At 24.7% G+C, this 14,610-nt stretch overlaps 1 protein-coding gene across 1 annotated transcript; it reads left to right on the top strand.

The window, feature by feature from the left end:
- The first annotated feature begins 4,254 nt into the window (after positions 1–4,254).
- On the top strand, positions 4,255–13,317 carry jhamt (juvenile hormone acid methyltransferase). The gene is made up of 4 exons (XM_089215028.1): positions 4,255–4,616; positions 4,719–5,021; positions 6,747–6,882; positions 13,037–13,317. Exons 1-4 carry the CDS (start codon positions 4,428–4,430, stop codon positions 13,210–13,212), a joined length of 804 nt encoding a protein of 267 aa, XP_089071154.1. The 5' UTR covers positions 4,255–4,427; the 3' UTR covers positions 13,213–13,317.
- Positions 13,318–14,610: the final 1,293 nt, after the last annotated feature.

Consider the following 14,610-nt stretch of genomic DNA (forward strand, 5'->3'; position numbering starts at 1 on the left):
GAGTGAATTGCTTTGTATATACATTATACATAATATATACTATATAATATAAAAATAAAGAGTAAAGATAATATAAAATTATTGTTATTTGTATTTAACGTAGATAAGATTACAAGAATTTTATATTATTGTGATTTGTGAATCAAGGCTCTGTTCGTTTTATTTTTATAACATTGTTACAATACACTATAAACCCATGGAAATCCCTAAGAATATTCTGTGAAATTACTAATTAGTAATATCATGAGAGCTAGTGTCGACGGGGATTAATCACAAAACAACTGTGGTAGTTATATCACTACTCATAGTAGAAACTTTCACTATGTTTTGAATATTAATAGGGTACGTAACAATATCATTGTATACGAAAAACGATTCTGAGCGAAGACGGTTTATCTGTCGATATATTATAGATTACCTATTAAAAATGCTTTGTATTAAATTTTCAAATCTTGGATATAAAAGGAAAATTTTTTATGAATTTCTAGCATAAAATAATTTATGAATTTTCGTGATTTTTACGTATGTTGTCAAAATTCAAATTTGAATGCTTATAAAAAAAAATTGTGACTATGAATTTATTTTATTTTTCAACTGCTAGTGTTGAAATATGTTAGGAGCATGTATTAAATTTTCAAATCTTAGAATTAAAAAGAAAAACTTTTATGAATTTCTATCTAAGATAATTTGAACATTGCCGTAATTTTTACGTATTTAGTCAAAATTTGAACTTTAAATACTTATAAATAAAAATTGTGACTATATATTTCTTTTAGTTTTCAATTGCTTATGTAAAAATATATTATGAGCCTTGTATTAAATTTTGAAATCTTAGATATAAAAGGAAAATTTTTTATGAATATCTAGCATAAAATAATATACGAATTTTCGTGATTTTTACATAATATGTTGTCAACATTTGAAATTTAAATGCTTATAAATAAAAATTGTGACTATTTATTCCTTTTATTTTGCAACTGCTATTGTAAAAATATGTTAGGAACCTTCTATTAAATTTTCAAATCTTAGAATTAAAAAGAAAAACTTATATGAATTTCTATCTAAGATAATTTGAACATAGCCGTAATTTTTACATATTTAGTCAAAATTTGAACTTTAAATGCTTATAAAAAAAATCATGCCAATGAATTTTTAATATTTTTTAACTGCTATTGTTACAATGCGTTAGAAGCCTTGTATTAAACTTTCAAGCTTTTCTACCGAACAAATAAATTTTTATCGATATTTATAGAAAAAAACACTAAAAAAGTTGAAAAATTAAAATGTCACTAAACAGCTCAAAACAAATCTATATATTTTGAAAATTTTATCAAATATATAAAATGCCTATATAAATATTCAGTGAAAATTTCAAGTATCTGCGGTCATTTGTTTTAGAGTTACACCAAAATAAGCAAATCGCTAAAAGTGAAAATCCAATGTTGTAAAAATTTAAATTTCAAATGCTAATAAAAATTTAATTTGAATTTCCGGTGGAATTTTTATTTTTGATAAAGATTGAAAAACTTGTAAGGAATCTTGTATTAAATTTTCAAATCTTAGATTTTTTTTATGAATTTCTTGCTTAAAATAATTTGTGAATTTTCGTGATTTTTACGTATTTTGTCAATATTCAAACTTTGAATGCTTATAAAAAAAAATTGTAACTATGAATTTCTTTTATTTTTCAACTGCTATTGTAACAATATATTAAGAGCCTTGTATTAAATCTTCAATATTTTCTACCCAAAAAATAAATTTTTATCGATATTAATTTAAAAAAAAACTAATAATGATCGAAAATTGCATATACCTATGAATAGTACAACATAAGTCAAAAAATTTTGAAAATTTCATGGCGGATAGAATATACTTATAAAAACATTCGGTGAAAATTTCATGTATCAATGATCATTTGTTTTAAAGTTACATCAATAATCAAAATCGATTTTGTCGAAAAATTATTGTGCGTAAAATTTCCCGTTTTTCCCTTAATTTTTAGTTTGTTTATCCCGATTATTTAGAAAAATATTAAGTATTTTCACTTTCGACCCCCCCCCCCCCCCCCCACAAAGTACCAACTAGATTCACTTTTTGATCGAATGAGGTACTGAAGTCAAAAATCAAAGCACTTTTACTGCCACAAAACGTGATGACAGACACAAAAAAAAATAAAAACACACATCATGGTAAAATCAATACATTCATCGCTCCGCTCAGAATCTAAAATACTGTATTAGTATAGTTTTTAGATTTTTCGTTATAGAATATATATACTACTTACGCGAAACCTTATTTTAAATTTTTAATCCTTAGTTATAAGCCTATAAAAGTTGAACCTTTTATACATTTCTAACAACTATAAATGATTTGTAAATTTTCAATTCAAGAAATGTTGTCACAATTTGAATTTTAAACGGATAAGAAAAAAACAAAAATTCCTATTTAAAAAAAATATTTCCAACTTCTATTATGTAAACGTAAGGGGGGCCTTGTATTAAATGTTCAAGCTTTTTGACCAAACGAAAAAGTTTTTAGGATTTTGCGTACAAATTCCAGTTTTTCTTTATTTTTGTTTTTAATTTTTCTGGGCGCTTTTGAAAACTACAAGGAATTTTAAATGTTGACCTCCTCAATACACCAACTAAATACTATTTCCAACCGGAAAAGCTACTGAAGTTGTAAATCGAAGCATTATTTCGACAAATTATCGCGTACAGAAAAAAAAAACAAAAACACATTATAAAATAAATACAGTCATCAGTCTGCTGAAAAATTTGTTTTATTATTTTAAAATTAATTTTATATACTGTAAGGATTAAAAATCTGTTACTTTAGTTTGCATTGTATATTCAAAAATCATGCAGTATTTTTTTCAATTTCCTCAAAATATGTTTTTAGTACCTACTTAGTATTATGGATTGTTATATTATCTTTTAAAAAGTTTAATACAGACATTATATTTACACACACACACACACACACATATATATATATATAAGATTTTTCCAATAAAACCAAAAATAACAATCATAAAATCCCATATACACTATAGTCATTATTATACTTATATCATAATAATCAGTACAAATTAGTACATATACAAATATACAATTAAGGAGTTTTGCCAGGACCTTCTAACTAAGGTTATATAACTATAATATATATAATCCCTATATGTTTCTACTACTGGTGTTATTATAAACGGTTTCTAATGTAATAGCTAGTATAAAATAGCTTGTGAAAAAATTTTAATTAATTAATTTATATGTTTTATTAAGTTTGAGATTAAAATATTGAAAAACGGAGTTCAATGCAGCTTAAAGAATATTACTATTTATGACTTTATGAGTTATATATAATATATAATCTATCAAATTTAGTAGATCCTACGGTTTTTATAATTTCCTTACAGTGTAATTTTTTGGACAACAATATTATACGTTGACACCAGGTGATCTTCAATAAAATATTTTATATTGAAATAATAGATGATTATTATTTTATATCTACTCAAGTGTTATTATTATATTAGGTATCAATGAATAAAATATAAGGAATTAAGGAATTCTTAATTTCAATTTTTTATGGTACCTGCTGTTATTCGCCACCACCGAAGAAGTGATTTAAAAATTATTAATAACCTATATGGAATAGGTAATAATAATATTAGTTTATTATTCAACTTATTGTTGTTGAAAAATATTTAAAATCTATTAAGTAAATAATACTAATAATATTGCTAATACCTATATTATTAAGACTTAAAAAAAAAAAAAATTAATGAATATAACGATATTATAATCATAAGTACCTATTTGTATTTTGCATTTGTATTTGTATACGCTGGAAAATGTATTATTATTTATTCTATTACAATATTATTTACACAAAATGTATGTAAATGTTTAGTGCATGACTATAGCGTAACAATAAAATTAAAATAAGTATAGGCCGGAGAAAATAACAGGCGATAATAATACTCACTCGCATAATATAATATTTATGTATTATAATAAATAAGTATATATAGGGTAGACTACAAATAAGTAAGAAGGCAGTACTAATTTACATAGGTACACTAAAGAATCTATTTCTGATCACATTGACGACGTCTGACTTGTCGTTTTGTGAAAAGGTCTCCTAATACAAAATATTTAAATCAGGTCCTTTATGTAAAGAATAATAACTACCTACCTACCTACCTGGACAGCGATTCTTTCATACATAAATATAACAGCTCGACATATTGCTTTACAATAATGTCGTGTTTGTTATGGAAATCACGCACGATTTTTTAAGAAGCTCAGTTTAGTGGGTATTACAATAACACCTCGGACCCCGGTGTGTGCTCGTGTTTGAAAACCAAATACCTATATGCTATAAAGAGAACACGTTTCAATAGCGAACGATTTTAGTCTGTCAAAATGCATTGCCCAGAGCGGTACGTCAAAGACAACGGTATACAACAGAGGGAAGCCAAGGATGCCTTGACTGCATACATCGAGAAAATGGTGTGGACGTCAAACGAAATAGTTTTGGACATAGGATGCGGACCCGGTGACGTGACATCGGATATTCTTTATCCTTTTTTGAAAAATAAAATTAAGCAGTTGGTGTGTATTTAAATGTTGTTTGGAATAATCTGTAACTTTTGTAAATATTTTGTATGATGGAATATCGTATCTGTTTATTTGTATTTGATATCGATTTTATAGGTTGGCGTTGACAAATCCATAGAAATGGTAGAATATGCTAACAAAAACTTTGGACGCTCTCAAATGGATTTCAAAGCTCTGGATATCGAAAACGCCATAGACTGCAGTTCTATTTATTCACGCAAATTCAATAAAATTTTTTCATTTTTCTGCTTCCATTGGATTCATAATAAAATCGATTCTTTGTTTAATATGCACTTGATGTTGAAAAGTGGTGGAGAAATTTTGATTAACTTTTTGTTAATCAATCCGTTGGTTGAATTGTATAAATGTATGGACGAAGAATGGCAAAAGTATATTAAGGTGAGTTCTTATTTTAATTTAATTTTTTATTTTAGGTTATTTGAATAAAGTAATAACATACCATTTTTTTTTTGTTTTTGTGTCAGTGTACAGCATAACTAGTCGAAATAATGCTTCGATTTCAAAGTTTAGGGGTGGTTTCCGATGTAAAAGGGAATATCCTTGGGGCATTATACAGGTCAAAAGTAAACATTTGAACTTTTCAAACAGTTCAAATTTTTACGAAATCTGTCGAAAACGCGAAAATTTGAAAGTAATTTTTAAGTTCAAAAATCATAAAATTGTTTGTGTTTATAACTAAGGATTAAAAATACAACATTAAGTTTTCTATTAATTTTCCTTCAAGTAGCTATAGAGAAAACTCGAAACATCATTATAGGAAAAATTTTAAGTGCGTTTGAATTTAAAATTTTTACGAAATAGCATAACGATAACGATTTTAAATATTTGTTATTATTCAAAAAGTATAAGTCGTAGATACTTGAAAATTTATCAGTTATTTAGATTGGCATTTTCTTTAGATGATTTAATCTTCAAAATATTTTGACTTTTTTATAGACAACTAAAAGTTTCAATTTTTCTGAAAATTTTCTTCATCAGAAGTGTCGATAAAATTTTTTTGGCCCCATCAAAATACTTGAAAATTTAATACAAAGTTCCTCATAAGTTATTCTTATAGTGATTAAAAAATTATAAAAATACATAGGCACAATTTTTTTTTATTAGCATTTGAAATTCAAATATTGACTTAATACGTAAAAATTACGGCAATTTTCAAATTATCTTAGATAGAAATTCATAAAAGTTTTTCTTTTTAGATCTAAGATTTGAAAATTTAATACAAGGCTCTTAACATATTTTTACAATAGCAGTTGAAAAATAAAAGAAATATATAGCCGCAATTTTTTTTACATGCATTCAAATTTTAATTTTGACAACTTACGTAAAAATCACAAAAATTTGTAAATTATTTTATCCTAGAAATTAAAAAAAAATTTCCTTTTATATCTAAGCTTTGAAAATTTAATACAAGGTTCCTAAAATATTTTTACAATAGTAGTTGAAAAATAAAAGAAATGCATAGGTAGTCACATTTTTTTTTACAAGCGTTTAAATTTAAATTTTGACAACATACGTAAAGATCACGAAAATTCGCAAATTATTTTAAGCTAGAAATTCATAAACAAATTCCTTTTTAAATCTAAGATTTGAAAATTTTTAATAATCTATAATATATCCTAGACAGATAAATCGTCTCCTTTCAGAATCGTTTTTCGTATACAATGATACCTATCATTTCATTCAAATTTAACCTACCCTAGTCAGAGTTCCACCCCGCCCCCAATGTACAGCAGAGCGATACCCACTTACCCGCTTTTTATGATTTAAAATAAAAACGGTTTATCGATTTCATAGTTTCATGATTTCTATCTTGTTGCACAGTATCTAGTTAATATCTATTTAATTAATTCGGATTCTTACTTGGATTTTAGACATTTTTAATCAGTTTTACATTTTTACGATTTTAATCTTGATTCATTTTCTATTTAAGTGTAGATGAGGATTACGCAAGGTTGTGGAACGGTCCTAAAAAATAAAAAATGAACTTTATATACTTATTGGTTATTATTTAATTATGAATTTAAAATCAGTTTCTTTTAAATTTTAAATCTAAAATTTCTATAATATATAACTATTGATATAAATTGATTTAATGCTCTGCAGGATATAAAGCAGATGTCGCAAGATTCGTTTTCACGTGATGAATTGAGAGGAATGTTCATCGAGGCTGGATTTCGAGTTATCAACGTAGAATCAAGAGTCAAAAAATATACATATCCAGACTTCTCGTCACTTTTAAGTAATTACGATAAATTTTGTTTTTATTATTTTTATTATTATCATATCTTTTATTCGATCAAAACTCACAAGTTACAACGACAATGATTTTAGTTACCTATAGGTACATACACATTTAAAATTATTAAGTGGACTTTAAATATCGTATAAACGGGGCTAATAATTCTGAATTCATGCACTAAAAAACACTTGAATATAGGCCCGAATTAAAACATTACCATAGGCTCTAGGCCTCTAACCCCTATTTTAATCCATTTTCATGCGTTCTTTTGTATACCTACATCAAACATTTTAATAATATTTCTATTCAAATTATATAAATATATACATTTATATAGGTGTATGCTATAGTATAATATGACGTAACTTTTTAAATGCAATGATAATAATTGAATACCTATTTGTAGTCAGTAGGGTAGGAAGTAGGGACTAGAACTATACCTATATATAGCCACACAGAATATAGTTTTGTTACATATAAAAAAAAATACTTGAAATATTTAAATACCTAATTATATTCATCAGTTCATGATTTTTATTTTGTTTTTAATTCATAATTGAATGAAGATATAAAAAACAAATTCAGAAATTGATTCAAAATTAATAACAATAAATCCCACGAAAATAATCTTAATCGATCAACCGATAATTTTATATTTTTAGCTATATTGGCTACCTAAGGCTGTATACTATAATAATATAGGATATATATCAAACGATATTTTTTCGTTAACTATATTCTGTATTTAAATACAATTTCAAAAGTATCTTTTAGAAGACTGAAGGTTTCAATCAATTTGGTAGGATAAAATATAAATCATGTTCAGAAATATATCCTTAAATACTCAAAACAGTCAAAACACTAATCGAGGTTTCATTTATCATACGAGTATAATATACTGTCACATGCTTATATAGGTGAGCGATATTTATTAGTTTTTAATTTTTATCCAATATATATAATACATTTCTATGGGTAATTATTAAGAATTCAGTCGGTGTCCAATTGGTAATGATTAACGAACATTGAATGTAAAACGTGAATAAAGATTAAACGAGTAATATTATTAATTTTGCCTGTAAATTCTTATATACCTACCTAGTTACATAAAATCGGTACCTATTAAATCCATGTGTCTAATTCAATATGTGTTCAATCTTAGTTTTTGTGTATCTAATTCATAATTTTGGTCTATTTTTTAAAGGAATAAAAATTATTTTAATTTTATGAAAATATATTATGTTTAAAAAAAATACAATATGATGATTTTGGTAGTCAAAAATAATTGTAGTTTTACATTACTATCATATTTCATATTATAAAGGAAATGATGAAATGAACATTTAGTGAAAACTCTTAATTATTTACGATTATTATAGTTTTTGAATAATAACAAAATAAGAATATTCTTCGATGAAAACTGCTTAAATGTATAAGAGCATAATATCAAAAAAAGCGGGCAAGTCGTGGATGTCGCTCTGCTGTACAGTAGGTTACAAGTGGGTTACTGTAATGGATGGAATTAAATTTGAATCCAATGATATTACATCATTGTAAACGAAAAACGATTCTGAGCGGAAACGGTTTATCTGTCTAGGATATATTATAGATTATTAAAAATTTTCAAATCTTAGATTTAAAAAGAAAAATTTGAATGAATTTTCTAGCTTAAAAAAATTTGAGAATTTTCTTGAATTTTACGTATGTTGTCAAAATTAAAATTTGGTTGATTGTAAAAAAAAAAATGTGACTATGTACTTCTTTTATTTTTCAACTGCTATTGTAAAAATATTTTAGGAGCCTTGTATTAAATTTTTAAATCTTGGATATAAAAGGAAAATTTTTTATGAATTTCTAGCATAAAATAATTTACGAATTTTCGTGATTTTTACATAATATGTTGTCAAAATTCTAACTTTGAATGCTTATAAAAAAAATGTATAGACTTAAAATTATTTTTTAACTCTTCTATTGTAACAATATGTTAAGAGCCTTGTATTAAATTTTCAAGCATTTCTACCCAACAAATACATTTTTATCGATATTAATATAAAAAAAACTAATAATGATCGAAAATAAATTGCATATGCCTATAAATAGTTCAACTTAGGTCAACAATTTTTGAAAATATAAACATTCGGTGAAAATTTCATGTACCTATCTATGGTCATTTGTTTAAAGTTACATCAAAAACCAAAATCGATTTTGTTGAAAACTGATTGTGCGTAAAATTTCTCCTTTTCCCCATAATTTTTAGTTTTTTTATCCCGATTATTTAGAAAAATATCAACATGATTCACTTTCTGATCGAACGAGGTACTGAGGTCGAAAGTCGAAGCATTTTTACTGCCCCAAAACTTGAAGATAGAAACAAAAAAAAATCAGTTTCATTATGTACCCTACTCACTCTCAGTCATTCTAAGTATCTACAATTTATTATAAAGTGTTAATAAAAGTCATTAACGAAGTATAAACTATTAAAATTAATTCTAATATTAAGTATAATTTCTTAGCTATTAAAGTTAAAATAAATGTTTTATACATATTAACAAATAAATCATTTGTAAATTTTCAATTAAATAGATATCGTCAAAATTTGAACTTTAAAAGGTTATAAAAAAGCCTATTTTTTTTTTTTTTTTGATATTTCCCAACTGTTACTTTATAAACTTGTGGGGAACCTTGAATTAAATTTTTATGATTTTTGGTCCAATGAATAAAATTTTATAAACATTTAAAGAATAAATAATTAAAAAAACGGACAAATTCAAATGTCTATAAATATTTTAAAAATTGTTGAAATATTTTATTATCACGTATAGGAATTTATAAAATAAACATATGATGTGAATTTCAAGTTTCTTTAGTTAGGTTAGCTAAGAAACATGTAACTATATTTTTTTAATATTTTTGAATTACCGTTGTAACATTATATTAAATTGTTTAGCTTTTTAACCAACGAATACAATTATATTGTCATCTTTAACAACAAACTAAAAGTATTGAAAATTTCAAATCTCTATAAATAACTTCAAAATATTTGGAATAAGTATAGAAAATGCCAGTATAAACATTCAGTGAAAATGTCATGTATCTACGGTAATTTGTTTTAGAAGTTAACATTTTAAATAGGCAAAGTCATCCACAAATTAACTCAAGGGTAGTAAATTGTTATTGCACTTAGAATATATATCGCCATGTTTTATTTTCTATAACAGACGGTTGTTAGTTTAATTTTTAGATATCATGTCTGTCTTAGATATCAATATATCATTACTGTCTAGTAATTTTAAAACATGTCTTAATATATAGTAAATAATAATAATAATAATAATAGTTTATTTTTGTTATAACAAATTAACATAGATTAAAATAATAGGTTTATACTATAAAGTATACAATAATGAATTCTGACAACCCCCCCCCCCCCCCAAAAAAAAGCAGAGCTTGTGCTTGGGATGGGTGAGTTCAAAACAGTCAGTTAAATGAGAATTATAGTACAATTATATTTACTTATAAACATAATAAAAATAACTTAACTCAAATGTTATTGCTCAATTTTATAATCAGTAGGTACATAAATGAAAAAAATAAGAAAATTGAGAAATTGTTTACAGATTGAAATTAATTAGGTCTATAGTATTTAAGTAATTAATCAACATTTGTTTTGTTTAAAAATTTGTGATATCAATATTTAATTGTCTACATAAATCGATCCCTAAGTTAACAGTAGGTATTCAATTTTCCGAAATGTTTTGTTACTTTTATACAATTTAAATTACTTAATGTTTTTAATCTTGTATTATAAGAAGATTAACAAGAGGAGTGCTGTATGTTCCGCCCCAGATTTCAATACCATAATTAAAAATCGATTGTGCAAGTGAAAAATAGATCATTCTTAATAACAGAGGACTCATTATTTGTCTCAGATTTTTAAACACATGAAATAGTTTTCAAATTAATACAGCAGTTATATGTTGTACTTATGTGAAAGGACTATTTAAATTTTTCATCAACTATTATTCCCAGATACTTTATTACACTTACATTTTTAATGCCTATACATGAACAATAATTATCTGAATTTAAACAGCCAAATCTATGTATAATTAATGGTTTTGAAAAATGTTGAGTTGCATTTGACAAACGAAAAAACATATACCTAGATTTATTCAAGTTAATCTGTAACATATTATTATCTAACCAGGTTTTGACTATTTTTAAACACAAAGTAGACAATTTATATAATTTATTTTCACTTTTTACCTTAACCAAAATTACTATATCATCAGCATATGAAATAATAGATCCATTTATTTTAAGATTTAATAAGTCATTGACATAAATAATAAATAGAATTGGCCTTACGACTGTACCCTGAGAGACTCCATGCTTTGTTATTAAAGAATTACTATTACATAATTTATTTTTACTACCTGAGATCTATTTGTTAGGTATGAGGTAAATAAGTCCAAAGCTTTTCATCTGATACCATAACATTCTAATTTATTAATCAAAATTTGATGATAAATTTATCAGAAAAAAATATTTTTTGTTATTAAAGCAATGTTTTCACACTTTTAAAATTATTAGGACATTTAAATTGCAGGCACATTTTCGATCACTAGTTCATTTTTCAAAATTGCCACTCGAATACCGATTTGTTACAATCAATATTTGATCTCCCGTTGTGTAACTTCTAATTAACTATTGTCGATTCATATTTATAGCAACCTAGATGGTAAAAGGTACAAAAGTACAAAAGGTAGTACTGTAGTAGGTACTTAATTAGTCTAGTAGTTACTTAATGGTTCTATTATACGATTTGTAGAAATTTTTCCTATACACGTAGTGACAGAACATTTCCAACATATTATATCATTTACAATTTCTATTAATATTGTGTAGTAAAAACCATCTTGAAAAAGTGTTGGTCTTAATTTAGTAGACTTTGTTGTTGCCATCGTGACAATGTGACAGTCGTCTTCTTAGTGAAATGCAGTTCAACGATAAGCACAAACAATAATTTGATTAACACCGATATCACGCTTGGGAAATATATGTATATTTAGAATGTATATGATACTTAGATTTAATAAATAATATTTAAACTTAATAACATTTTAAATAAAATATTGTATATAATATATACATATGTATAAACAAATATACTTTAATACCTTATATATATAATATATATAATAATAGTACAAAGTGTTTGCATTCTGCAATTTAAAATTTTACCTGGCCGTACTAAGTGTCCACACTTTTAATGCTCAATCATACAAAGTGACCTAGAACCAGATTAGATAGTAACCTAATAAACCAACCCAATATCCCTGCCAATAGTAAATCTATAAATCGAAAACGGTAACCAAAAGCTCAACATTTTACAGAATACCTAGCTATAGGTAATGGAAATGGAAAATATGAACACTACAGCTTAACGCGATACCTCTAGCATACTGTATAAAGAATTTAAATCGATATATTAAAGATTTTCCTAAATAATAAATATAATATGTTAGTTGTTAGTTTTTTTTTATATAGTAATAACTACCTAATTATGGTTCCAAAAAACTAGTGTTACAATATCTGGGACATGGTCCAATTTTGTATTTCTATTTCTATTTTATCATGAGGTTTTAATGCATTTATTTAAGTTTTTTCATTAGAAATTTAATAATAATAATAAATACTCTATTTTAAAATGTGAATTATAAAGTATACAAATACTTAATTCGTAAACATAATTGTACATTATAGTATAAATAATTTACGAGTTATTTTAATTTTAAACTTTTTACTTTAAAGGTAATTAATTTTAGCCTTCTGTTAACTTAATTACTCATTGGAATTGATAGTTTTTTAATATTCTCCTGAAATAAATTATGATTAAATTTTTGTTTTAAATGGTTAGATAATTTAATTTGTATATATTATTGTTATTATCAATTAAATTAGTTTTAAAATCTAAACATTTTAAGACAAGTAAATCAGTGTGAATTGGATGTTTTTAGAGACGAAACACTTCATGAAGTACTATACAAAAATACTATACCTAAAAACAGTTAGCACTATAATACACTATATACATTTTAGTATTTATAATTTTTAAATGATTATAAATTATATTTTCATTTGTGGTTTTTAGATGCTGTAAGAGCTGTAGACAACATGTACAATAATTTGCCACAACATTTACATGACAGATACGCCATACATGTTAAGGATAAAATAGTTGAAAGACGAATGGTTGAAATATGTCCTATTACTGGCAAAACGTTTATGAAATATCATCCTATTACTGTTCATGCAGCCAAAGATTAAAATTAAAAATCAGAATATTAATTTTATAATTATCATAATGTTTTATAAATAACAGGATTATTATATTACAAAATTTTAAAATTAATACAGAAAATATCCTTAATATATTACATTTTTATATTATGAGTGGAGCGATGAATAACTTAATGATGTGAGTTCCTATATAAAGATTTTTTTTTACTTTGTCAGGCATTTTGAATATTCAAGGAAATGGTATAAACCTTTCATCTAACATCATATGTAACAGCATTAAACTTCACATTGGAAACAAACATTCAGGAATTCTGGATGTGTATCCTAAAAAATAGAAACACAAAGATTTAAAATAAAAAAAAAATAAAAATAAAAAGGTAACGTTATGTTGGTATAAACACATAAAAATAAAAGTTATTTTATGGGTTGGCACAATAGGATTAAGGATGAGACCAAATTATTTTTATTGTGCACTTACAATATTAAATAATACTGCAATAATATACAATTAAAACAATGTTATAAAAAAACAATCATTCAAATATATTCAACCATATATGAATGATGTTTCTGTTGTTTAATATGGAAAATTATAGACCATTTAAAATTGCAGCAGAACTTCTGGTTACAATCCATCAACATTTTAAATCTTCTCTTTCACAGGATATAGCATAATGATATATAATAATACACCAATTCATTAACGATTAAATGGAGAATTTATTCAAGAAAAGTTGATTGGTACATGTGAAATAACATAAGAATATATAAAACTAAAGCAATTGTGTAGTATAAAATATAATGTTTAAGTTATTGATACAATGATGCAGTAGATTAAATGATCAAATTTAATAAATAATAAAGTACAATGAATATGAAATGATATTATTAATATCATATTACAATAAAAAAAAATAACAATGATGTAAATAATACATCTAGTGTCTAAACATTTTTAAAAACTTAATAACTATAGATTTTGATAGCTGAATTGTAGAGTTAACTATCCTCAATTGTTAGTGTGACAAAAGAGTTTAAACCTTAAAAGGATATTGGATAATTTAATATTCATAGGCATTGCACTAGCAACAGATTAATAAGTTTGTTAAAATTATAATTTAATACTAGAAATTATGTCTCATTTGGCATATAGCAATCATAGGTTTGTGTATTGAGTAATTACCTCTCGGTATGTTCAAATTTCTTGATGGACATTAGGAATATACATGGTCAAGGTATAATCTTTTCATTTAACATCAAATGTGTCTACTGTCTGATGGTTCATGTTTGAATCAAATATTCAGGAATTTTTTGATGATTAAACTAAAAAAAAAAGAAAAAAGAAAAAAACATTAGATATAATGAGAAATATATAACATTAACGTTATGTTGGTATAAACATATACAAATAAAAGTTATTTTATG

This window comes from Diuraphis noxia, unplaced genomic scaffold (genome assembly GCF_037042655.1).
Source record: "Diuraphis noxia isolate RWA-SAM2 unplaced genomic scaffold, SU_Dnox_SAM2 contig0001, whole genome shotgun sequence".
NCBI lineage: Eukaryota > Metazoa > Arthropoda > Insecta > Hemiptera > Aphididae > Diuraphis > Diuraphis noxia.

Coding starts and splice junctions, on each gene's coding strand:
- jhamt (XM_089215028.1), top strand. CDS start 4,428: ATGCATTGCCCAGAGCGGTACGTCAAAGACAACGGTATACAACAGAGG. Junction 4,617..4,718: donor AAAATAAAATTAAGCAGTTG/GTGTGTATTTAA, acceptor TCGATTTTATAG/GTTGGCGTTGACAAATCCAT. Junction 5,022..6,746: donor AATGGCAAAAGTATATTAAG/GTGAGTTCTTAT, acceptor AATGCTCTGCAG/GATATAAAGCAGATGTCGCA.